This window comes from Emydura macquarii, unplaced genomic scaffold (assembly GCF_026122565.2).
Source record: "Emydura macquarii macquarii isolate MOO-44397 ecotype Brisbane River unplaced genomic scaffold, CSIRO-AGI_Emac_v2 contig_968, whole genome shotgun sequence".
In the NCBI taxonomy this organism is placed as follows: Eukaryota; Metazoa; Chordata; order Testudines; family Chelidae; genus Emydura; species Emydura macquarii.
The window spans coordinates 17,695,483-17,719,527 of NW_027131105.1; the positions used below are offsets into that span (position 1 = coordinate 17,695,483).

At 38.5% G+C, this 24,045-nt stretch overlaps 1 protein-coding gene and 1 long non-coding RNA gene across 2 annotated transcripts in view; one reads left to right on the forward strand and one right to left on the reverse strand.

Annotated features, from left to right (window-relative positions):
* Nucleotides 1-1,245: 1,245 nt before the first annotated feature.
* The window catches only part of IRAK2 (interleukin 1 receptor associated kinase 2), a 29,823-nt gene continuing 7,023 nt past the window's right edge, over nucleotides 1,246-24,045 (reverse strand). Inside the window, exons 3-13 of the mRNA XM_067544376.1 lie at nucleotides 15,606-15,767; nucleotides 15,039-15,145; nucleotides 12,752-12,946; nucleotides 12,290-12,354; nucleotides 11,659-11,773; nucleotides 10,568-10,677; nucleotides 8,360-8,555; nucleotides 6,952-7,014; nucleotides 5,582-5,782; nucleotides 4,909-5,422; nucleotides 1,246-4,519 (exon numbers count right to left, since the gene is read on the reverse strand). Of these exons, the coding sequence (XP_067400477.1) occupies nucleotides 4,392-4,519; nucleotides 4,909-5,422; nucleotides 5,582-5,782; nucleotides 6,952-7,014; nucleotides 8,360-8,555; nucleotides 10,568-10,677; nucleotides 11,659-11,773; nucleotides 12,290-12,354; nucleotides 12,752-12,946; nucleotides 15,039-15,145; nucleotides 15,606-15,767 (1,856 nt within the window). The 3' untranslated portion in view covers nucleotides 1,246-4,391. The remainder of the gene's footprint in view (nucleotides 4,520-4,908; nucleotides 5,423-5,581; nucleotides 5,783-6,951; nucleotides 7,015-8,359; nucleotides 8,556-10,567; nucleotides 10,678-11,658; nucleotides 11,774-12,289; nucleotides 12,355-12,751; nucleotides 12,947-15,038; nucleotides 15,146-15,605; nucleotides 15,768-24,045) is intronic.
* LOC137150432 (uncharacterized) lies at nucleotides 7,916-10,018 on the forward strand. The gene is made up of 3 exons (XR_010918972.1): nucleotides 7,916-8,013; nucleotides 8,491-8,565; nucleotides 9,675-10,018. It is a non-coding gene; the product is annotated as an uncharacterized lncRNA (long non-coding RNA).

Sequence of the window (24,045 nt, forward strand, 5' to 3'; positions counted from 1 at the left end):
TTAAAAACTCTTCCGTAGGAAAGGAGCTAGGGGGTTGTGTACGCTGTGATCAGTGACAAGCTACGGGAAAAGGACAGCAGGCACGGATGCAGAAGTGGAAGGGCAGCCGTTCAGAATTCCTCCCTGGAGTGGATCTCTCTCAACTGTATCATTTAACTCCTTGGAGCAACAGGTTATGCTGGATATATATACAGGTGAGATGGTGCAGGCTTGAGCCCTCTGGTGTGGCATTGTGGAATTATAAAAAGTGTCTTGGGTTAGGTTTTGGAGATGTGGCTTTGTGAGTGCTGTAGTAATAAATAATCAAACCGTATTAAAATAAGTCTTGGTGATGAATACCTGATTGCAAAATAATAAGGGCAAAGCAAAGCATACTGTGTCACTAAGAAGATACCTCATCTCAGAAGTTGCCTGAACATTTTTATATTCACCCAGCATCCACTTATGTGAGAATGATGTACAGTATAGCATACAAAATAAAAGTGATATTTTCAGGGGCTAGTGCTTTTACAATCCTTGACATTTTCATTATTATTTCTGTTTTCTTTGCCACTCCATCATTCCATTATCTCTTCTTCCCTTTCATCTTTTTTTCTTTTCTTTTCTGTCCATTACATGCATTCTCATCCTCTCTCTCTCCTTTTTGGCATGGAACAAAATTTTCAATTGCCAGCTACATCTGACAAGGTTCTTCAGCAAGCTGCATGTAAGGGTTAAGGGCAGAGAAAGCCCTAACAAATATTGACAAACTTTATGGAATTCAAAGAATGGCAGAATTGACTGTCATTTACTGCCAATTTTTTTTCCATAGAGATAGTGTAGTTATTTTCTTTCCTTAAAAATGCACTGTATAAGGGTAGATCCTGAAATCCTTAAGTGGACAAGAGTCCTTTTGACTTCAATGGGAATTTTACAGTATCTTTGCAGTATCACGTCCTAAATGTTTAGCTTGCTACTGGCCATCAGCACAATATTTTGCTTAATAATGGTTGATATAGTTCAACTTCATGTGTGTTTTGGCTTTCTGTGTACTCATGATATTGTAAGGCCCTACACTGTGTTCCAATTTCTGACTTCAGGGAATAAGTTATTAAAATAAAATATATGATTGTTTGTATAATATCTAATGTAAAGTGGGGCTGAGAAAGAATACATTTGACTTTTAATAAATGTCAACTTTTATAATATCCACTCCTTTCACCACTGCCCAATAAAAATATCTAGCTAATTTTATAAGATGCATGTTTTATGACACACGAGTTTTATTTCAAGATTCAAAATGTTTGTATGCAAAGAGCAGATAAAATACAGTTTACTATGATACCACAAAAACGTGTGTGTTAGTCTGTTAAAACAACCATCAGCAGCAGCCTTGGAAAGCTGGGCAGTATTACTTTCTTCTTAGATTACATATTTAAATGCCCTCTTAGCTTAACCACTGGAAATGCTATTTCAACTGAACATCTACATTTACTTTCAGCTTTATATTATACTGACAAGAGACTGAAATTAAATTAATATGTCCATGAATTTTTAACTTCATCAGCAGTCATAGTTTAGAATGATGCTCAGTCCCTAGTTGTTGTCTCATTCACTTGCACCCTTGCAGTGTCCTTAGCTATAGTCAGTGACATTAATTAAGAGATCATCACTGTGTTATTTCCTATTTCTAATATAGTAATTATATCCTAAGACTGAGTCAAGATTGATATAGAGAGAAATCTATCAAGTGACTGCTCCAAGGACCAACAAAAATCAACTGTTTAACAGAGGCCTCTTAGGAAGATGGAGTAAGTATTGTGTATTACATAGCACAATGAAACAGTGATCTATGAGTGAGGTTCCTAGGTGCTACCATAATACAAATAATAAACAATAACTATTCTCTACAAATGGGGATACTTTGAACTGCTCTTCGAAGACAGGAAGTTGCCAAATAAGGGTGGTTTGGGACAGATTTTGCTGTTCTATACATCTTGTAAAAGGCAGGACTTACAGAAAGGGCTTCCCCCTTCCCAAGTTTATTCACAAATATATTAAAAATATATAGATTTACCCTAATGAAATTCGAGTATATATTACACTAAGCAGGTTACATAAAGAGCTAACAAATGTATAACCCAACACAATTTGTATAAAATCATAGGTCATCCACGTTACTTCAAACAGTTAGTGAATATATTAAAATAAACAAATTCAATTATTTATAAAAATAACATCCACATCATTACATTTTTTTCTTTGTATTTTTAAACCAGTAATATAAATTCAATTCTAGAAAATATATTTATGAATACTGGTAATTTGATTATCTAGGCACTTACAGTTAGGGACTTCCACCAATTACTAGTGTAGGTATGCACCTGAGGAACTGGTATAAGATTATGACTTTCAAATTATAAGTTAAATTATCACAGTTATTTACTTCTGGTAGTGCCCACAGTAAAAGGGCCTTGTAAAAATAGAAGGCGTGGCCCTTGCTCCTAAAAACTTGAGCCCGGATCCTGCATTATGGAAGGTGTGGATGTGCTGCTCTGCTTACCCAGGCACTCACTGAAATCAGCTACCAATACAAGAATGAGGCCTTACACTTTAAAAAGACCAAATAAAACACACACACACCCCAGGCAGATGCAAAGGAAGTAGATTGGGCCAGAAAATGCAAGTTGACAATTGGTCTTGTATTTGGACAACCCGCTTGCTTTTTTAGATATATAGTCTACCACAGTTCCTCTTACCATTGTCAGTTGGCTAATTTCTTTTAGATGTTTTGGTAGAACTAGGTCCTCAGGAGGGACTTGAATGTGAAGACTTTATTGTACATTAAGAAAATGATACCTTTCCATAATTCCAAAGGAAAGAATCATATACAAGGCCCAATCCTGCATTCCTTGCTTGATCAAATATCTCACTAACTGTAATGGGAATTTTGCCCAATTATAAATTAGAGGTATCAGGCCCAGAAATTGCAGTTACCCATTGCAGCAAGCTGAGCTATATTGTTCCAAAGGTCCTTTTTTCTATTATGTTTTATTTCCTTACACTCTTATAAGGCAAAGAATACAGGAGTAAGAATAGCACTCATGTCTTCAAGGTGGTTTTTTCTTAAAAATAAATAGTAGCATCCATGCTTTCTATTATAATAGCATTTTTCTTCTTCAAAGTGATCACAAACACTGAGCCTAATTCTGCAGCTCTTGATCAAGTGAGCAGGCACACTGAAATCAGCTACTTCACTGGGACTAAAGTGAGTAAGGGCTCCAGATCCAGTCCTTTAACTAATTAATCTTTAGCTGATTGTTTTAACCATTGACTAAGGCTGTTTACAAATCCAAACTCATGTGTCGCATGAGAAATTAAATAGGTTTTAAATTAAAATATTGAATTGTATCAAAATTAAAAATATACATTTACAACAAAAGCTACAGTATAAAACAAGTAATCGCATTAATAGCACCTACAAAGTATCTTATATGTTAGTTAACTCTCAAAACAGCTTGGTGAGGTTAACCCTATTTTGCAGATGAGAAAATTGAGGCACAGAGAAATTAAATGACTTTCTCAAGGCTATAAAGGGAGTCAGTGTATACCATCTTTCAGTGTTGCTGTGATAGTTTGATACTACACGTTCATATATATATATATATATATATATACATACATATACATACACACACACACACACACACACACACACACACACACAGTTCCATAATGTACCATCAATGAGATCTAAAATTGTCCATAAACATCTGTTTTCAGTACAGTGCAGTTAGAGATGGAATCATATGGAATTTAGCAGAGAACTTATCTTAAAAAACAAAAACCTATCACATCATCTAGGATATGCAGTGCAATTAAAAATATGGAATAAGATTATGCAAAACTAGGTACATTTTTAGTTACTTTGTTTTGAAAAAATGAAAGTAGTTCCCATTGCTCACCCTGTATATGCTAGATGCAACGGATATTAGAGAGTACTGCCAACCAGTATGTGATGAATGCCTGCTGTAGGATTCTAAATTTTCATAAAAGAAATATACTGTACACAAATGCTTTGTGAAGTGCAGTGCAAAACAGAACCTGCCCTATGAGCTAATTCAGGCAATTGTCTCAGTTTACCAATTTTAAATTTTTTTTCAGCACTGTAAGGCGAGAAAGGGGACAATGCTAATTTTTCTGATTATAAAGTTGCATTCTGCTTTAACCTACATTATGGCAGATAGTCTCTTGGAATCATCTGAGATGTGATTATTCTTTTTCTTCAAAGAGGGTTAATATGTCTGTTGAAAATCCTACTTAACCTTACATGAAGTGTGAGGTTTAGCTTTTACCATCTTGCTACCAGAAAGATTTCCAATTTCTTCTTCCAAGATGCCATTGCTGATAATTCAGTCAGATTGGAGACTGAAGAGTTCAGAGCTGTTTATCTTTTTTTCTTTATATAGTAAAATATTTTCCATAAGCTGCTTTTTTTTATCATTGATCTTTATTTCCCAAGAGGTTTCTTTGGCTAATCCTGAAAGGGGGAAAAAAAAAAACCAGAGCCCAAATATTTAGAAGAATGCATGTGTGGCTAACACCCTGATATTATAAATAACTTGTGAGTTAATTTAATTTTTAAAATTTTTTTAAATTTTACTTCTAAACAAGAAATTAAATTGAATAACTAGATAATTTGAATTGCCTCTAATAACCAAGGAGACAATGACCAAGGAGACAAAATACGCTGAAATGTGTAAAATGAAGGTTTTTCAAAGACTGCAGGAGTGATTTGCCTGTCACCATATTATCTGAGCATCTTACAAAATATTGTGGTCATGGTAACATTGTGTCATGATAATTTACTGGTCACATATTAAATGGTCCTAATTCCACCCCCCATTCCCAAAGAATACCTAGATTTACCTTGTGAAGAACATGAAGGGTCAAGGTTTGCACTGTTTGAAGGAACCATTCTTTTTGGAGGAGATACCATTTCCAAAGTCTTTTTGCTGTCACTGGATGCTGCATTTCTGTCTTGGAAGCCACCTGTACATATTTCATCATTTCTCCTGGAATGAGAAAATGTGGCATTTTCTGGCTCAGTACAGCCATTGCTAGGTGGGCCATATGCAGAACCCTCCACAGGATCCCATACAAAACTACTCGATTCATCCGATTCACAAGGGGTCCGTGACATCTGTCCATTATACATTTCAGGTGGCGTGACTCTTAGTAAAGGTGGGGATGAATTTGCACACTTCAGGGACCTTGCCGTCGTACTGTCCTCATTGCTATCACCTGAAGAACCGTAATTGTGACTAGCTGTCTCATCATCTGTTTCTTCTGGGGTATTAATGGAGAATACAGAAAAAGTGCTGCCTTCCAGAATGCTGTGATCTCTTATTTTATGTTCAGCCATTTCCATCATTTCACGCACCTGTTTAGAACAACAACAACGACAAGATCTGTTAAGCAGTTAAGCAGTGCCCACATCCATCTCCTTGGTAGACATAAAGAAAACCAATCACATTTGGGTGCTATGGCTTAGACCTGGGTGTCTAGGAGACAGAGCACTAGTAGGGCATGCAACACTTACTTCTGCTATGTCAGGATTCTTTTTCCGCAGACAAAGGCAGATGGCAGTAGCAAAGTGAACAGCAATTTCTGATGGCAAGTGTCCTGCGTTCCTGTCTAGATATTTGCAGCATATTTCCTTGGCAGCAAGATTTTCAAAGGTTTTGTGCTTGGAGCACAAATGTTCTTTTGCTGTTTGAATTTCATCAGCAATTACATCTTTCTGTTCAAGAGGAAGATATACATTGGTGAAGATGAAAATGATTTGTCAAATAAGATTATTCATTCCGATTCAACCCAGTACTTGCTATACCTAGTGTAATGTGCTGGATACTGTATGTGTACTAGTGACTGGCTTACAGAAGATAAAAGCCCAAGAAAATTCTCCTTAAGCTCAAGTGATAGAAATCTGTGTTTTCAGAGCAGGCAGTCTGATACTCTGTGCTTCATGAAGTCTGAATGCATGCAGGCAACACTTCATAACACCAGGCTCCAGCAGTTCCAGGAAGGCCTCTTTATATTATCAGGCCAGTGATATGCCCCTTTTAAAAAATTCAGTGCTGTGTACAGCAGTCTTTGTGTTAATTCCCTTTTCTAAATATCTATCAACAAATCAAAAACCTCTTGTCCCCGCTAATAAAGTTATAACTGAGACTTGTCATCTTCTTCATTTTTGGAATCTATAACAAAGCTGCTGAAGCATTTGGCAAGGATTGAATGACAAGGCAACGGTTCACTTCCTTCCTTTCTAACTCAAGGTTTCAGGAGCATGGTGCCACAAAAGGAAAGTGCCACATATACAACGGAATAAGCAGGGTCTGTTTTTACTCACACAATAAAGGGGCATTCAGTCTGTCACAATTAGGTGAACCTGGCCCAAATTTGTTTTGAGTTTGTTAAAATAATTTGCACTGCTCCAGTTACACCTTCAATGATGTGCCTGTGTACAAAATACTGGTGTGTACACACTGCCATGAATACAGTACATTAGCCCATTATGATTCACCTTCTACTTACATTTCACTATTCAGTCAGGCTCATAATGCACACCTTCCTGATTCAAAAATATGAATAGTCAATTTCAAAACAGAGCTGCTGCCTCTAAATAGATGTGTATCTAAACACTAGTGATGTTGCAGCAGCTCATCAGGAGCAACAGCAACCAGGAGCAACACTGTTCAGTTTGGTATGTAAAACTGGAACATTCCTTCTGCTCTCACTGAAGTCAGCTGGAGTTTTGTTACTGACTTCAATGGAACCAGGGGTTGGCCTCTAAGCAACAGCTCTTTAGGAACTATAAATTTGACTGTCTGCGACAAACTCTGTATAACAGTAGCACTGTTTGCAAGGGTTACACCAGGCCAGTGTTATGTAGTTTTGCCTTTTCCTTACCAGATAAACAGGGTGTCTTCCTTCATCCATTGCCTTAGTGCCCATCAGCATCTCTGCTAAAACCTAGAAAACATTTTTATAGGTAAGACAATTTATTTAGATGGATGCTTCTAAAAAATTGGACTTTGTAACAAAAGGAGTATTTATCTGTTAAAGCATTTTAAGCTATTTTCCCTACATTCTTAAATGAGATGGGCACAACCCAACACTCCAGTTCTGAACAACCTTTGAGACAGTTTGAAACCAGGTACAGATCCAAATCCAAACTTTGTGGCTTGGGCCTATCTTTATATATTACACTGTAGGGGCAATAGAAGGGCATTCTGTTTTATAGGGTTTACTAAATAGATGTAACAAATACCTGTAAAAAATGAAAATTTAAAGTGCAACTTGAATTTTTAAAAAAATGAAATTGCAAGCTGTCATATTTATTCTTTCTCAATGGCTTCTATACCACATTTGCTGAGTTTTCAAACCAAAAGATGATTTTTCCAAAATCCAGTGCTACAAATTGAACAAGGGATCTGAGAAACAATCTGTAGTCTTTCTGCTTCTTCCACCATAACCAGTAATAAAAATTTTGCATCTAGAATGTAGTGATAATTTTGCAGATGTCGTTCAATCCAGATCACAGTACCTCACACTGTATTGGTTTTGGAGGATGAACAAGATTAAAAACATGTTTGCAACATGCAGTGAACTCAGCACATATGACTTGAACACAGACAAAACTGGTATCTTTATTGAATAAGGTTGTAACATGTTCACATATTCATTTTTCTGACTATAAGCACCCTAGAATACTGTATGACACTGAACTGATCATAACCACACTTTTGAGATTATAGACCAAACTCTGACCTTGAATGTGTGTGGATGGCTCTCTAACAAGATACAAGGCACTACCTAATCTGTATTCATCATGGATAACCTCAACACAGCTTCCTCCTCTCCTTTCACAGGTGTTGATATGAAGAAGTATCAATTGGTTTCTTGGGAGACAAAGTAAGAAGAACACTTTTGGGAAGATCAGGGACCCAGACCCAGGATTACAGGACTTGGGTAGACCACAAACTGGAAGTTTTTTCTGATTATATTCACTTTCTTTTGTTCCTAGTTATAAAGACTAAATTCTGGAGAAAAGATCTTGTAGACTGCAACTGTGTTTTTCCTTAATAGCCATTCTGATGAATTATATGATCCAAATGGGAGTCGTGTATGCATCTCAAGGAAGAATTTGGCTTTCTTGCATTGGTTTTTATTTAATGGATATTAAATGTCCAGCTGATTTGACTGTTGCAGCTTTGAAAAACTCGATCAGATATATAAGAAAAAACAATGTGCACAGAATATAACCAGATATCTGCAAACTCTAAGATAGTTAAAATAAAAAAAAACAAAACCTTACAATTCCACAACCAAAGATGTCAATTTTTTGTGTTAGCTGTCCATGCCTGACAAAATCTTCTGGCAGGTAAGCGAGGGATGCTTGTAAGACTTTGGTTTTCATCACAGCATAGTCTGATTTTTTCTCCACAGAGTACAGACGGAGACCTGAATGTCCAAGTTTTGGTGTGAAGTTTTCATCCAGCAAAACATTGGAGCTGCATTAAAGTAAGGGAAATACCAGTAGTGATCAGTCTATTTACACCTGAATGCAGAGTCTTATGGAGATATCTGATTATAGAAAGTACATTTAAGAGCTTCTTTATGTAAATTCTTTTAGATTCCAGTCTTGTATATTTAAAGGCATAGGGAATGGAGACATAAAAAAAAAACTTCAGTAATGCTATTATAGACCAGAATGGTTTTTTAAAGAAAGTTAGACAATAGCAATGTTTTTCTCCCCAGTTTATTAGCAAAATATATAGGGTCATACTCATCCCTGGTCTAAGTCCATCGAAGACCGTGGGTTATCAGGGATTAATTTTGCCCATTTTGATTTTGGGTTAAACAGTTTTACAGACTATAGGGAACTCTTCTTTTGAAGAGACCTGAAATTAATTGCTTTTTTCCCAGCCTCTGGAAAGTTCACACTGACAGGTAAATCCTGAGTTTCTTTCTCAGCATTTACTCAATCCAAATTCTGACTCCTGATGACCTCAAAATGAGTTTTGCCTCATCAGAACTGAGTAAGGAACTCAGGACTTGGCCCTTTGATGTAAAACAAAACAAAAAGACCAGGATTTCTATAATTTAAAACCTTTATGCCATCACACAGAACAGGAGCACTCTGCTTTCCAGATGTTCAGGGATACAAAAGTCATTGCCTGACAAAACTGGAATGCATTTTTTCTGATTGTTACAGGCAAATCATATATTAGTCACAGGTTATTATAGCATGAAAGGCCACATGCTGTATGGCAGAAGCAAATGAACAATTATTTGACCTAATAAATTAATAGATTCTAAGGCCAGAAGGGACCATTGTGATTGAGTATAACCTCCTGGATAATACAGGTTGGAGGACTTCCCTGGTTTAATTCCTGTTTGTACTAAAGCATATCTTTTAGAAAAACATCCAATCTTAATTTAACGATAGCCTGTGATGAGAACCAACACAACCCTTGGTAAACTATTCCACTTAATTACCCTCACTGTTAAAAATGTGCATGTGTATCCAGTCTGAATTTGTCTAGCTTTAACTTCTAGCCATTGAATCTCATTATATCTTTGTCTGCTAGATTGAAGAGCCCATTATCAAATTTCTGTCTCCCATGTAGGTACTTAGACTGATCAAGTCACCCCGTAGATCTTTTTCACCTTGAATTCTAGGATTCCATTTAAACCAGTGGGAGAAGAACATTGGACAATGGAGTTAAAGAGATGGTTGAGCACAATGAGGCGCTTGTGTTAGTCGGAGGAAAAATCAGCTGTCCTTGAACTTGCATTCCTAAATCCTGATCAAGCTTGGAAACACAAAGGTTAAAAAGAAGAACTAACAGAATGTGTATTTTAAGGCAAAGCTGTAAACATTATCTTGTATAAGAGTAAGGCCGGGTCTATGCATAGATTTCATACTAATTTAAGAATGTCAGATGGGGTGAGATTGTTTTTTAAAACCAAAATAGGCAAGTAAGTATAACCCTTGTGTGATCACAGTTATAGCAGTAAAAAGGTGCTTTATACTGATACAGCTTATTTTCTTTTCCATATGGGAATAGTTATACCAGTATAAGCACCTTTATAGTGGTATAATTGCATGCACACTAGAGGGGTGAACCTTGGTATCTCTGTAACTCTACAGGTATAGTTAAGGTGGTACAACTTTTATGTACAGAATAGCCCTAAAACTTTCAGGGAACAAATAACTCTCCAATACTGGAATGGGTGGGGAATAGTTGAAATTTTATATATGCCGGAAAGTGGAAAGGAATGTGCTGAAAAAAATCCACCTCAGAAGAATATACTTTTGCCACACTAAAAAGAGAGGTAAGTGAAATGTGGAGGGGAGACATCCAAAAGAGCAAGAGATAACAGGAAGCAGATATGTATGGGGAATGATTTTAAGATCATATGCAGACCGGAAGACTTTCAGCCATTTCTGTTTTTTTGAAATTCTGGAAACAGTTGAATGACAGAGAGTTGCAGATATGTTGATAAGCTAGCACCGCACCTCTTGACATTCCCATGCAGAATCCCAAAGTTATGGAGATACTGAATGGCTCTCATAAGTCCTATAGAAATTATGATGCGTTTCTCCCATGTTAATGGCACGGAACCGACCTGGAAGAAAAGGAGGAAGAGGGTTGGTATCTTTCTTTTTATGGAAAGAAGCATAAACCAGTGTTAGTAATTTACAAGCAAGAGACCTTCTCCTTTCCTCGCTACAGACATTAGTAAAACATACACTAACCTAACTGGAAGCAAGATGGGGTAAACAAATCTCATGATTCAGGGCAGAAGCCAATCGCGCTGGGGTCAGGAAGGAATCCTCCCACCCCCACATATAGCATTGCACATTCCGCCTGGTGTCTTATATGATGAGGGTATGGGTGAGGCAGAGATCACTTTTGTCTGGAACACAAGATATTAGCCACTGCTAGAGATAGGACATGCATCTAATCTGGTTCAGCAAATTCTATGTTCCTACTGAAGAATTCACAAGTGTCCTTTCCAGTGCCTGTTAGTTCCCCTGCAACACAGTGCTCAAACAGTAAGTCTGAGCATCTCAAAAGCTGTTCTTCCTAAAGCAGTTGACTTCATAGTGTATTTCAACACAGGACACTGACACAACTGAACACTATAGTTGATTTTACAGCAACATATTACCAAATCTAGTGCATATTATACTGTATAACCGCATATTTTACCGATTCCTTTTTCTTAAAAGAAGACAGAAGCTGCATGGCAGAAAATCTTAGTACAGGTGACCTGCCTTGTGGCAGAAATCAGATTTATTTGTATGCAGACTTGCAACCTTTCCAGTACTTGTGACTGATGTATATTCACACTTTCTTCTGTTGCTAATGATACACATGATGGGTGAGGGAAGGAAAGAGGAGAAGCTAATCTTCCTGTGGGAAAGATGAAGAAAAGATGCTCTCTCCACCTGAGTACTGGCAAGAATGTGTTTGAATTCTCCTAAAAAATGGGAAGATAGATCTTGCTCAAATTGCAGGAGTATTACATAAAACCCAAATAACAGTAAAATATTTCAAATGCTTTTCATACAGTACTTTGATAGGACCCAAATTCTCTGCTTACTTGACAATGTAGTCTGTTTTCAAGTGATCCATTATCCATGTATGGATATATCAGACAATGAAATCCATTTTCTACCGAGAAACCCACCAGTTGTAAAATGTTAATGTGACAACACCTGAAGCCAAATATCAACAAATATTAGCAAGTGAAATGAGAACAAACAATTTAAAATTCTAATGCTGGATCAAACTGAGAATATATAGACTAGACTGTGTACTGACTCCTGTTCCTGGGCGTACAACGGCACAGTAAAATCACAATTGTTGCACATCCCTGAATATGAGGAGTACACAAGGCTCACACTGCAAAAGGGAGGAGGTGGGGCTATAGTGCCATCCCCTTCCACACTAAATAGAGGGGATGCTCAGCTGCAAAAAGGAGCTGCCCTGGATCCTTTAAGGAATAGCACTGTGGTTCCACGTCCCCAGCAAGCAGGTGAACTGTGGAGGCATGCTGCTTCCCAGAGCTCCTGCTGGGTCAGTACAGATCCACACCCTCCTCAATACAGGGTGTGTCTACAGGGCAAAATGTAGCCCTGAACACAGATCAGACTATTTCTTGTTATTTTGTAAAAGATCTGGTAATCTACAGACAGAATGTGACCAGAACCAATTTCCAAATAGATACTTACCGAAAGCAAATCTGTACTTCCGTATGAAAGAATCTTTGTGTTGAATTCTGGTTTGTACATTCCATCTGTGAAAAACCCCACAAAAATGCACTAAAATCAACTGCCTATCATAAGCACTGACTTCATTTAAATTACAACCAAAACATATTTATATGTATAAAAGTGAACAAATAACTAAGGCTTTGTCCTGCTAACAATTATGCATGCAGGTAACTACTCACATTAGCAGTCCCATTGAAATCAATAGGACTAGTCGTGGGTAAAACTTCTCACATGCATACATGTTTGCGGGATCTGGCTTTAAACTATTAATCATTTTCCCCTCTTAAAAATACCATAGAGTAGCATTTCTGATTACTAGTCTGTGGTGTATTAAATGCTAACTGTTAATGTTTAGGAGATGTTAGCAAATGATTTCCCTTCAAACACAAATGAAGAAAAGGAGGAAGGGTAGGTACTTGCCTCTTTGAGCCTTTTAATGACGTATACTGAATTGTGTCTCTGACCTTTGTAGACCTCAGCAAAAATACCTTCATTAATTCTGTTCTCCTCACTGAAGCCATTGGTAGCATTTATCACTTCCTCCTGGGTCCACAAAAGGCTCCCACTAGGGAGATCAGCAATTGTTTCCTGCCGAGGACTAGAAGAATTACAGGGCTAGAAATAACAAAGAAACAAGTTTATCTCCCTGGAATTATAGATTTCTTTCTCTGCTAAGGACTTTAAGGGCCTTTTCAACAAAGCCAAGTCATAGGACCCAGTTACAACACAGTTGTCCTCTGACCTGATTACAGCACAGTTCCAAGGTCAACTGATCGTGTGGATAGGTTCTGAGAAACCTAGTTTTGTATTTCTGACACAGACAACTCTCTTTGTCTTCTGGGTGTCCTATATGGATATCCCCTGAAGTTAGAAAATTCACACCCAGGGTTCCCATCAACCCTGTCTGTGATGTGTTGACATCTCTACTGAGTTCATTTTCTGCTCCACAATTTCTCTTCCATGATAGCAAAATAAACAAGGGTTGTATGAGATTGTGACAGCTTTTCTACGTGGTCAATCCTAAAATTTTTCCACAATTCTGTTTTGCTAGTTTTGGCATTGTGAGAAATTTTGCACAATGGGGGATTTTGCATTGAAAACAGTTAAAAATGTTAATTTTGTTGTCGGTACAGGCTTTGCTTGAAAATAGGCCTCGTTTTGATTGAAATGTTGCCCATTTTGGGGAGAAAATTTCACTCCTTTGCCTCAAAAATGGGTCTTTCACTGAAAAATGTCCTATTTTCAAGTGAAAATTCTTGAAATTGTGACTTTTTTGTGAAAATAGGGCAATGTCAGAGTTCACAAAGAAATAGAAATAAACTCAGCTGTGAAATGTTTTCAGTTACATTGCTAAAGTTTCACACAACTATAAAATAAACATTTTAACCGTCTACTTTGGCCTGTTCTCAATAAATAGCAATTTCAATTTTTTTAAAATGATCAGATGTTTATTTAAAGAATTAATAGCATCAGGAGTGACATTAAAGGTATGTCTACACTGGGATAAAAGACCTGCGGCATAGCTGTGGCTGGTCCGGGTCAGCTGACTCGGCTCATGGGGCTATAAAATTGCAGTATAGACGTTGGGGCTCGGGCTGGAGCCTGGACTCTGGGACCCTGACCATTCACAGGGTCTCTGAGTCTGGGCATCAGCCTGAGCCTAAATTTCTACACTGCAATTTTTTAGCTCCACAGCTCGAGCCCAGGTCAACTGACCCTGGCCAGCCACAGGTCTTCTATTGCAGTATAGACATACTCAAAAGTAAAGTTACAAGAACCATCAATCTTCATGCTTCAGGGCATAAAATGATCAACAGCTGGATGAAGAAGAAATATTCTCCATGCTATACATTAAATACTGAACTGAGGTACTTGATAGGCACTTTACACCTACTTCTGACGCATCTGGCATTGACTGCAAAATAATTTGTTCTTCCAGTCCAATATCAGTTCCGGTTTGGCAACTCCTGTTTGTTTTGTATTGAATGAATAGCTCCATTTGATATTTTAATTCCCAATACGTACAAAAGAAGAAATAGTTTAAATATTAAGCTCCCATGCCCCCAGCCTGATAAATCTGCTCAACATACAAAGATGCAAAGCACTAACTCCCCGGCAGGGGGCTTTGGAACCACTGCATTTATTTACAGCAGTCTCCTCTGGCTGGAACTCTTGTATCATGTTATATTGGACATTGCCAGCGGGGTTTAGTCTGCTTCAAAAATTTTAGTATCTAGTGGGAAATGTTGATTAAAATCTCTCTCTCTCTCTAAAAAAAGAGTCCCCAAATCCATCACACTTAAGAACTTTTCTTAAACTTCTAAAAATATATACCCTACCCTTACATCCATGTCTGGTGTGATCACAGGACAGAACAATCAATGTGAAAGCATTCTTTACTGTTCTGCATCAGTAACTACATTGGGAATTCTCTCACAATCAGTTGCATCCAGATTTGTTTGCCATACCTGACTTTTAACATGCAATGGAATTAATGAGCATAGTTCTTCCCTCACTGAAGTCAGCAGTCACATTGCTGTAAAACTTGTGTGTGAGATCAGAATTAGGCACCATGTTTTCAACAGATATACAGTTTGTGCAGGTAGAGGGAAGCACGCAGGTTCCCTTTAATGAAAGGAACACAGAATGGCATGAAAGGCAATTTTCACTGTCATCAGAAAAATGGGGCTTAAACTATGCGGTTTACCTTCACACTTGATGAAAGAGGAGGATTTGATTGTAGGGAGTGCATAAGGTCCTCTGGGGGAGGTAGTGGACAGGGGAGCGAGTATGAGATTCCTCCAGAAACTGGATCTGGAAATGACATTAACATTAGGGGAAATACATTATTTTTGTGATATTACAAGTGTGGCTAATTCAGTTTCTGTGATCGTTTTCTCAAGTCCCCTAAACCAGTTGATACCCTGTCAGGATTAGGGACATTGTGTGAGGGTGCAGATCTGTTCTTCTGACTCGCCCTAGCAGGACGACCAGGTGGGACTCTTATTTCCAGCCCAGGGATATAAAAGGCTCAGTCTCTCAAAGAGAAGAGAGAGTTAGAGGGAGAACCAGGAGGTCTTGGCAGGAAAACATCAGGAACAGACAGCTCAGGAGGAAGTTCAGAGCTTTGTTACATAAGTAGGAATAAAGGCAAACAACATGAAAGGGTGAGTTTTGGTCATAATATATTTTGTCTATGCTGTGTTGGGAGTGTGAACCATCCCTATTTACACATTCATTCCACCATTAAAAAATACCTCGTTATTTTACTTACTAGCTGCTGCTAACACACACAAGTGTGGTAAGTCTGGTGACGGTCCAATCTCATTTTCTTTGGCTTTATTTTTGTTTTCTGTGAGATACGAGGATATGTTCTCCTGTTTAGGTAGCTCTAATGGCACTCTGGAATGATTAGTAATATTAGAGACTGATAACCCTGCAAAACAAACAAACAAGAAAAAAATAAAACCATGTAGATTACTAAAACCAAAAAACATACAGCCAGATTTTGATCTCAGCTACACCAAGAAAATGAGCTCTCAATCTTGAGGCAAAATGTCCTAAAAATGACTTAATATGTTATCATTACAAATATTTAGTCACAGTGTAACATATAAAATTAACTAAATAAAACATAAGAATGGCCATAGCAGATCACATCTATGGTCCATCTGGTCCAGTATCCTGTTTTCTGACACCGACCAATCCCAGGTGCTTTAGAGGGAATGAACAAAACAGGCAATCATCAAGTGATCCATCCCATCGTCCACTCCCATCTTCTGACTGTCAGAGGCTAAGGACACTCAGAGCATGGGGTTGCATCCCTGACCATCTTGGCTAATAGCTATTGATGGACCTATCTTCCATGAACTTTTTAAATTCTTTCTTTCATAATTCTTCTTTGAACCCCGTTATAGTTTTGACCTTCACAATATCCCCTGGCAACGAGTTCCACAGGTTGAGTGTGCATTGTGTGAAGAAGTATTTCCTTTTGTTGGTTTAAACCTGCTGCCTATTAATTTCATTACGTGACCTCCTGTGTTATGTGAAGGAGTAAATAACGCTTTCTTATTCACTTTCTCCATACCATTCACCGTTTTATTGACCTCTATCATATCCCCACTTAGTCATCTCTTTTGCAAGCTGAAAAGTCCCAGTCTTTTTTATCTCTCCTTCTACAGAAGCTGTTCCATAGCTTTAATCAATTTTGTTGCCCTTTTGTTACCCCTTTGTTGCCAGTTTTTCCAATTCTAATGTATCTTTTTTTTTTTTTTTTTTTGAGATGAGGTGAACAGAACTGCACGCACTATTCAAGGTGTGGGTTACCATAGATCAGCGGTTCTCAACCTTTTTTTTTTACAGAGTACCACTCGGGTCAGGTACAGTCGGGTCAAGTACCGCTTCACCTGACTGTACCTGACCCGAGTAAAACTCGGTAAAATAGCAGAGTTGCGAGGAGGGATCAATGCCCTCCGCCGAAACCCTGCCGCCGTTTCCCAGTTTCCGGCGGCAGAGAGGATGGGACTTTCGGTGGCGGCAAATTGGTTTCGCAGCAAGGGGGGGGGTTAATTCGGCGGCAGGCAGCTTTTGGATATGCAGCTGAGGGAAAAGATTCGGCGGCGGCAAGGTTTCTAGCCGGCGGAAGGGGGGGGGTTCGGCGGCGGCGAGCTTTCCCATCGGCGGCGGCAGGGGGGGAGGAAACGGCGGAGGAGGGGTTTATCGGCTGCGGCGGGGGGGGGAACCGGCGACGGCAGGGATTTTCGGCGGCGGCAAGGGCAGGGGGATTCGGCGGTAGCAGGGTTTTTCGGTGGCGGTGAGAGGGGGCTTTGGCGGCAGGATCGGCGGCGAGTTTTCCCTCGCGTACCACCAAGCCGGCTTCCGCGTACCACCAGTGGTACGCGTACCACCGGTTGAGAACCCCTGCCATAGATTTATATAGTGGCATTATGATATTTTCCGTCTTACTTTCTATCTCTTTTCTAATGATTCCTAACATTTTCTTACATTTTTGACTGCCGCAGCACACTGAGCAGATGTTTTCAGAGAACTATCCACAATGACTCCAAGATCTTTCTTGAGTGGTAACAGGTAATTTAGATCTCATTGTGTTGTATTTATAATGGGAATTATGTTTTCCAATGTTCATTACTTTGCATTTATGCCCATGTGATTTAGTCTTAATAAATATTAAAGAGGACTAATAAAAAGTGATTGTTTGAAACAAATGTATTTCATAGTCATCACCAGGCATAACTTGTCACTTAAAAAGATCTCTTAGCAATATTAAGATTTTGCTCTTATCATATGTGAGATAGCACTTTTCATCCAAGGACCTCACAACACTAGCTGCATTAGTTAAACCTCATAGCGCCTCTGTGAGATAGGAGTATATTGTTATAGACATCTTATGGGTGGGTATACCAAGGCACAGAATTTCAGTGACATGCCCAACGTCACACAGTCAGTCAGTAGCAAAGCCAAGGAACCAAGGACTTGAGGCATTAATCTTTGAACTTCTTAATATGTACATTATGGAATAAGTCCTATAGAACGTAATAGAAAATAACTTTTCTGTAGTCTTTTTGAATCATGATTCAGATTTTAATAGAGAATTATGCTCCAATTTTAGAATTCCATAAAATAGTTTATAATCGAAAGAAAGAGTCTCATTCTTTATTAAATTTGATAGGATTCTATAGAAATTACTTCCAGATCCTATTGGTTTCCTCCTTCAAATACTGTGGGACTTTTCTGGTAAGATGCAGAGGTAAATCATCATCTTGATGTACAGAAAGAGACTATGCCATCCATGCCCCATAGTAATTATTATTCAGGGTGGATCACTCCCTCACAGGACAAAAATGTGTGTGCAAAGAAACCCTCCCAAGGTTTTTATGAACAATGTGTGAAACAATAGTAATGATTTGCTCTTACATAGCATGTTTCACAACATGTTTTACAAAAGAGGATCAGTGTCATTTTCCCCATTTTACAACTGGGGAAAACTGAGGCAAAGAAAGGTCAAGTGGTATGCCCAAGGTCACATAGCAAGTCAGTGGCAACACCAGGAAGAGGGCCCTGGTCTTCTTATCCACCCCTCACTATGTTACTCTATTGGATTACAATGCCTATATCTTCAGTGCTGTTTTTTATTTTATTTTTTAAATAAGAGACTAAGATTAAACAGGTGTCTTCACAAACCACATTCAAGGGGAAATATCCCCATTAGATGACTATTGGTTTAAGCGATTGAACATGAAATGATTTAATATTTACTCTGGCAAAAGATCCTGGGTAAAATTTTCAAGGGCACTTAAGTGATCTAAGTTCTGAAGTCCCATTGATTGTCAATGAGTCTTCAGCTCTTAAATTCTGATCCAAAGCCCACAGAAGTCAGTGGAAAGACTCCCACTGACTTCAGTGGGCTTTGGATCAGGTCCTAAGTCACTTTTGAAAATAGGACTTACTCTCTTAAGTCATTTAAGGGCCCTTAAAAATTTTACCTCTGTGGGCCAAATTCTGCTCTTACATAAATAAACTGCCATAAATCAAGAGTGTCTGGTGTTATTCTAGATTAATACCCATGAAATTGAAAGAACTTGGCCCCAAATTTCAAAAGCTACTAAAATCCTACTCTCATTAATGTTTTTGGTGAAAGCAGGAGTAGGCCCATAATCCGTTAGTGCTAGTTACTTATTTCACTTTGTCCTGTGAATGCATCACAACAGTAAAATGTAGGTTTAGAGAATTATTGTGTATCTCAGCAGTTCTCAAAGTTTACTGTTGTAAAGTGATTAGATGGAACATCAAGCTCATGTACCACCAATGAAACATGTACCATAGCTTGGTATATCTGATTTGCCTTGAGAGGGTGTTATGTGCAAGGTTATACCTAGTTTAGGTCACACTTTAAAAAAAAAAAAAACAATTTAGACAGAAGTGTCAACTTGTGATATTTTCCATCTAATTTCATTTCCAAAATACACACTTCAGCAGGTGAAAACAGGAAATCACAGTTGACTAACACATAGCAGAAGTAGACAAGTTGGTCAACAAGAAAAAAAACCCCAAACCCGATTGGAATATTTGTGGGTTAAAAGCTAGTATAAACGTAAAGGATGACCTAATTTACATCAGAACACAGGATGCAAGAAAGGGTGGTGTATAAGTTTAAGACTCAGGTGGCTTGTTGATTCTTTGGTATAATTCTCACTGTATGTGCCAGAAGACTAAGGGCATGTTTACACTGCCCCGCAGTTTGGTGTAAGGGGTTGTGAATAGCAGTATGCACCCATGTGCTGCACTATAACTATCCCAGCTGGATGCTAAGGGTGTGAATTTAAAGGTCCAAAGTTTGCATAGTCAGCAGTGTAGCCATGCCCTTAGGTTAAATCCCACATGAGACATCCATGAACCCTTATTTCTTTTACCTTTACATTTATAGGAACAGGTTAGAATGGGTGTATTATCCTTGGGTATAATCCCGTGACCATCCTCATTCCAAAAGCCATTGTTTGGGATCCTATATGGATCCAGCCTAAATAGAAAACCATTGCTCTACATTATCAGAAAGAAATAAAAATTGGAGGCAGTTCAGAGAACAGCAACAAAAATTATCAAGGAGCCAGAGAAACTTATTTATTAATCTACTACAGCCCATTTGTGCTGCTCCACCAGTGCAAAGGGGCAAGAAATCCAGCAGAATTAGCCACCTGGGTATTTCTGTAAGCATAGGGAGAATTTACACATGATGAAGAGCCAGCATAGCCTCTGGTATCAAGGCCATATCAGGGCATCTCTCCTTCCAACTTTTCCTGCCTGCTAGACATAGGTTAGAGCAGCCATGAGATTCTTCTAATTTACAAAATAAATAAATAAATAAATAAAAACTGGGGAACACCTTTGCTCCCTGCACCAAAAGATCCTGCACCAAGTATAGGTTGGCTGAAACTGAGAATCAGGCCTGAAAGAACAAAACATGGAGTACTGTTAAGAGAATGTTAGATGTGGACAAGTTATCAGAATACAGAAATCTGAATGATAAAAACTTCCCTGAAGGAAAGGCATTATTTTATAAAATTAAATAAGGCATATGTAAGAGTAATGGGATGGAATTAAGGTAAGAAGGGAAAAATTTAGGCTAACAGGAAAAACTTTCTGACAATGAAGAGTATTAGGAGTGTGAAAGATTCTCCCAAGGAAGTAGCTGAAACCCCATTGTATGGGATATTTAAAACTGCAATAGACAATGCACCTGGAAATGCCCTGCCGGGACTAGATTATATCAACTTCTAACAAGTTTTGTGGCAATCTGTCTTATTTCACCAACTATAAATTTACTAAAAATGAAAATTGTTCTCTTTGATAAAAAACCCAGAATCACCAATATAAGATTTATTTTACCACACCATTGCAACAAGTTCTTTTATCTTAGATAGTTTGTATCAGCAGTACAAACCACAGCCTTCTTTTTAATTTTGAATTCAGATAATATCTTTGTGCTTTACTTAGTTACAACTAGGAAACAGGATGTTTCATTTGTAATCTGTTCTTCATAAGAATGAAAACCAAAGGCCCTATTGTATCAATGGAAGTAGGATGGAGCCCTAGACATCTGCAAAACTAGGCAGATTTATTTCAGAGACACATTTTCCTTGATTTTAATCTGTCTGGGTCTTCTCCCCACATCCTTGTTGAATGAAACCTATCACTCGGTCTGAAATTCAGACAAATCCATTAAGTTTCCTCTGGCACTACATCAGAACCATGTGAAACCACAAGTTTTATGGTGTTTCAATGTGACACCAAGAATTAGGCACCAGAAAAACATTCTGTATCTCTCTAGGTACAAGTGACAATCCTTGCTCACCAACAGAAGTTGGTCCAATAAAAGATATTACCTCATCTTGTCTCTAATATCCTGGAACTGACAACGGCCACAACACTGCATAATCCCTGCATCATAAAGGTATGATGGGCTTTTTTGTTTCAACTACATGAAAAACTCTAAAATTAGAACTGCTTTCCTCACTGACACTGGTTTTCTGAGGGCCTTTTTTGAATTTTGTAACTTCCTGAATACCCAGCAAACAGGTTACCACTGAAGTTACAGAAATGACGTAAGCATAAGAGTCCAGAGGAGTCATTGTTCCTGACATTGAGAACTGGCATTTGACTAGAGCAGGAAACAGGCCTGACAGAGTGCTAATCCTTTTTGGTAACGATCTGCCAAAACCTTTTTGACATCTGTTTTTGGGGCCCAATTCTGATCTCACAAAGGTAAGTCAGGAATAACTCCATGAAGTAACTGGTTTTACACTGATGTTAGTTGGATCAGAATCAGACCCTTTGAGTTTTATAAATTGTTTGTCCACTAAAAAAGTAGCACACCATCCTCTGTCATGTCTGTTTGAGGAGTGTCAGCTGAATAACAGTACACAGGCACAAAACACAAATATTGAGGGTAAGGACCTCAAAGCTTTTCTTTTCTTTGACATGCTGCTGGAAAGCAAGTCACCCATGTTTCTGCTCACAACTGAGCACATTTGGGAAATCCCCAATAAAATAATAACATTCTGACTACTGCACACTGAAGGAGGAGAGGGAAGAGATTATGACCCAATCCTGTGGCCTCTGAAAGCAATGGGGAGTTTTGCCATTGACTGGAAAGTAAGAGTAAGTAGTAAGACATTCAAATAAAATTAACTGTATGACCAACTGTGTAAGTCTGTATGACCATGGTGTAGGTCTGTAATTCTATATGTTCGAATTATAATAGACATCGGTCAAAATGGAATATTGATCAAGCCACAATATCTTCTAAAAACTGACCAGCTAAATATTGATTAAAAAAAAGCCACAAATCAGTGTGGGGATTTGTCCTCTTATTCCTCTTCTGAATCACCCCATTCCCCTTTTTTTTTTTTCCCCAGCACTAAGCCCCTTCTTCTCTCAGATCCCATCTCTCGCTCTCTTTCCCCATCAACCTGTCAAAATCTAAACCAGTCTCCATTCAAAGGCATCAGTACCATTCTTTCATTGACTAGAGCAGTGATACTCAGGGCTGATCTACACTGGTGGCGGAGGTTGACGGGAGATACGCAAGCTACGTAATGTTGACATACTTACATTGACGTACCGTGGCATCTTCACAGCACTGTGTCTACGGGAGGCACCCTCCCACTGATGCTGCCTTCCATCTTTTGGGGAGGTGGGCTAATTGAGTCAACCAGAGAGCTCTCTCCCATCGACTGAGTGGGTCTACCCAGACCTGATCAGTTGATGCCACTGCATCAATGCCTGCTACCATGGAGTGTAGACATACCCTCAGACTGAGGTTCGCGAGCAGCAAGTGGCTCTTTCACATGCCTCCTGCGGATCTTTGCAGCATGTGATATTAAAACACTGTGTGATTTAATTATTAACCAATCTAAATTATTAACCAATCAGGATGCTTTTACTATGTTATTAACTAATTGTAATTGATAAATAATACTTGGCCAGTCATTTTGCTGTGAGAATAATATATATAGGTTAATAACGCTGTAAAAGGAGGTTAAGGTTAATAAGAACAAGGAAAGTTCTGTGGCACCTTAAAGACTAACAAATGTATTTGGGCATTAGCTTTTGTGGGCAGAAACCCACTTGTTGCATCTGACAAAGTGAGTTTCTGCCCATGAAAGCTTATGCCCAAATACATTTGTTAGTCTTTAAGGTGCCACAGAACTCTCGTTTTGCTGAAAACAGACTAACACGGCTACCCCTCTTGGAACTCATCAACATATATAGGTTAAGAATGCTTATTTTATAAGAAACCTTCTTATAATATATTTATAGTATACAATAATATATATATTAAATGAAACAATGAATTCACACTATTGTGGCTCTTTTGGGTAATGTTGATCACTAATTTGGCTCCTGAACCACTGAGGTCTGAGTATCACTAGACTAGAGCCTTGATCCAAGCAGAAACCGCAGGGACAGAGCAACTGCTTTTACAGCGTTCTTAACCTCTGCTGGTCCTGGTAGGGAATAAGAAGCTGCAGCTGGAAATGTAACCTGAGTCTTGCACATGACCAGTTACACAGTACAGCCAAGACGTCACAGGACAAACGAATTCAGTGTTTTTTCAAACTGGCACTAAAATGGTCAGCTTCTAGCTATTAAGCAATGCAGGAGGATATTGTTCCTCTTATTTATTATGTTTTATAACTGAGTAAGTTAAGAAAAGGGAAACATAGGTAGTTTTTCTTGATATTCAGCCTAACAGTGAGATTGATAGAAAGCTTCTCCTAAGGATAGTGGTGGAAGGTGTGTTGTGTTATTTAAGTCTAGTCTGCATATAACACTACAGAATATACTGTTGGGAATATTACTATATTTGCTGAAGGATATACAAGGGGTAAATTTTTGGAAGTGCCTAAGTGACTTAGACATATAAGTCCCATTGATTTCCAATGAGACTGACTTCTGGGTACTTAACTAACTTTTGAAAATGAGACTTACACCTTGTCTACACCAGCACTTACGCTGGCAAAACTTCTGTCACTCAGGGGTGTGAAAAAAACACTACTGAGCGACATAAATCTTGCCGGCATAAACGCTTGTGTGGACAGTGCTATGTCAGCAGGAGATCTTCTCGTTTAGGTGGTTTTATTATGTCGGCGGGAGAGCTCTCTCCTGTCGACGTAACGTGGCTACACAAGAGCTTA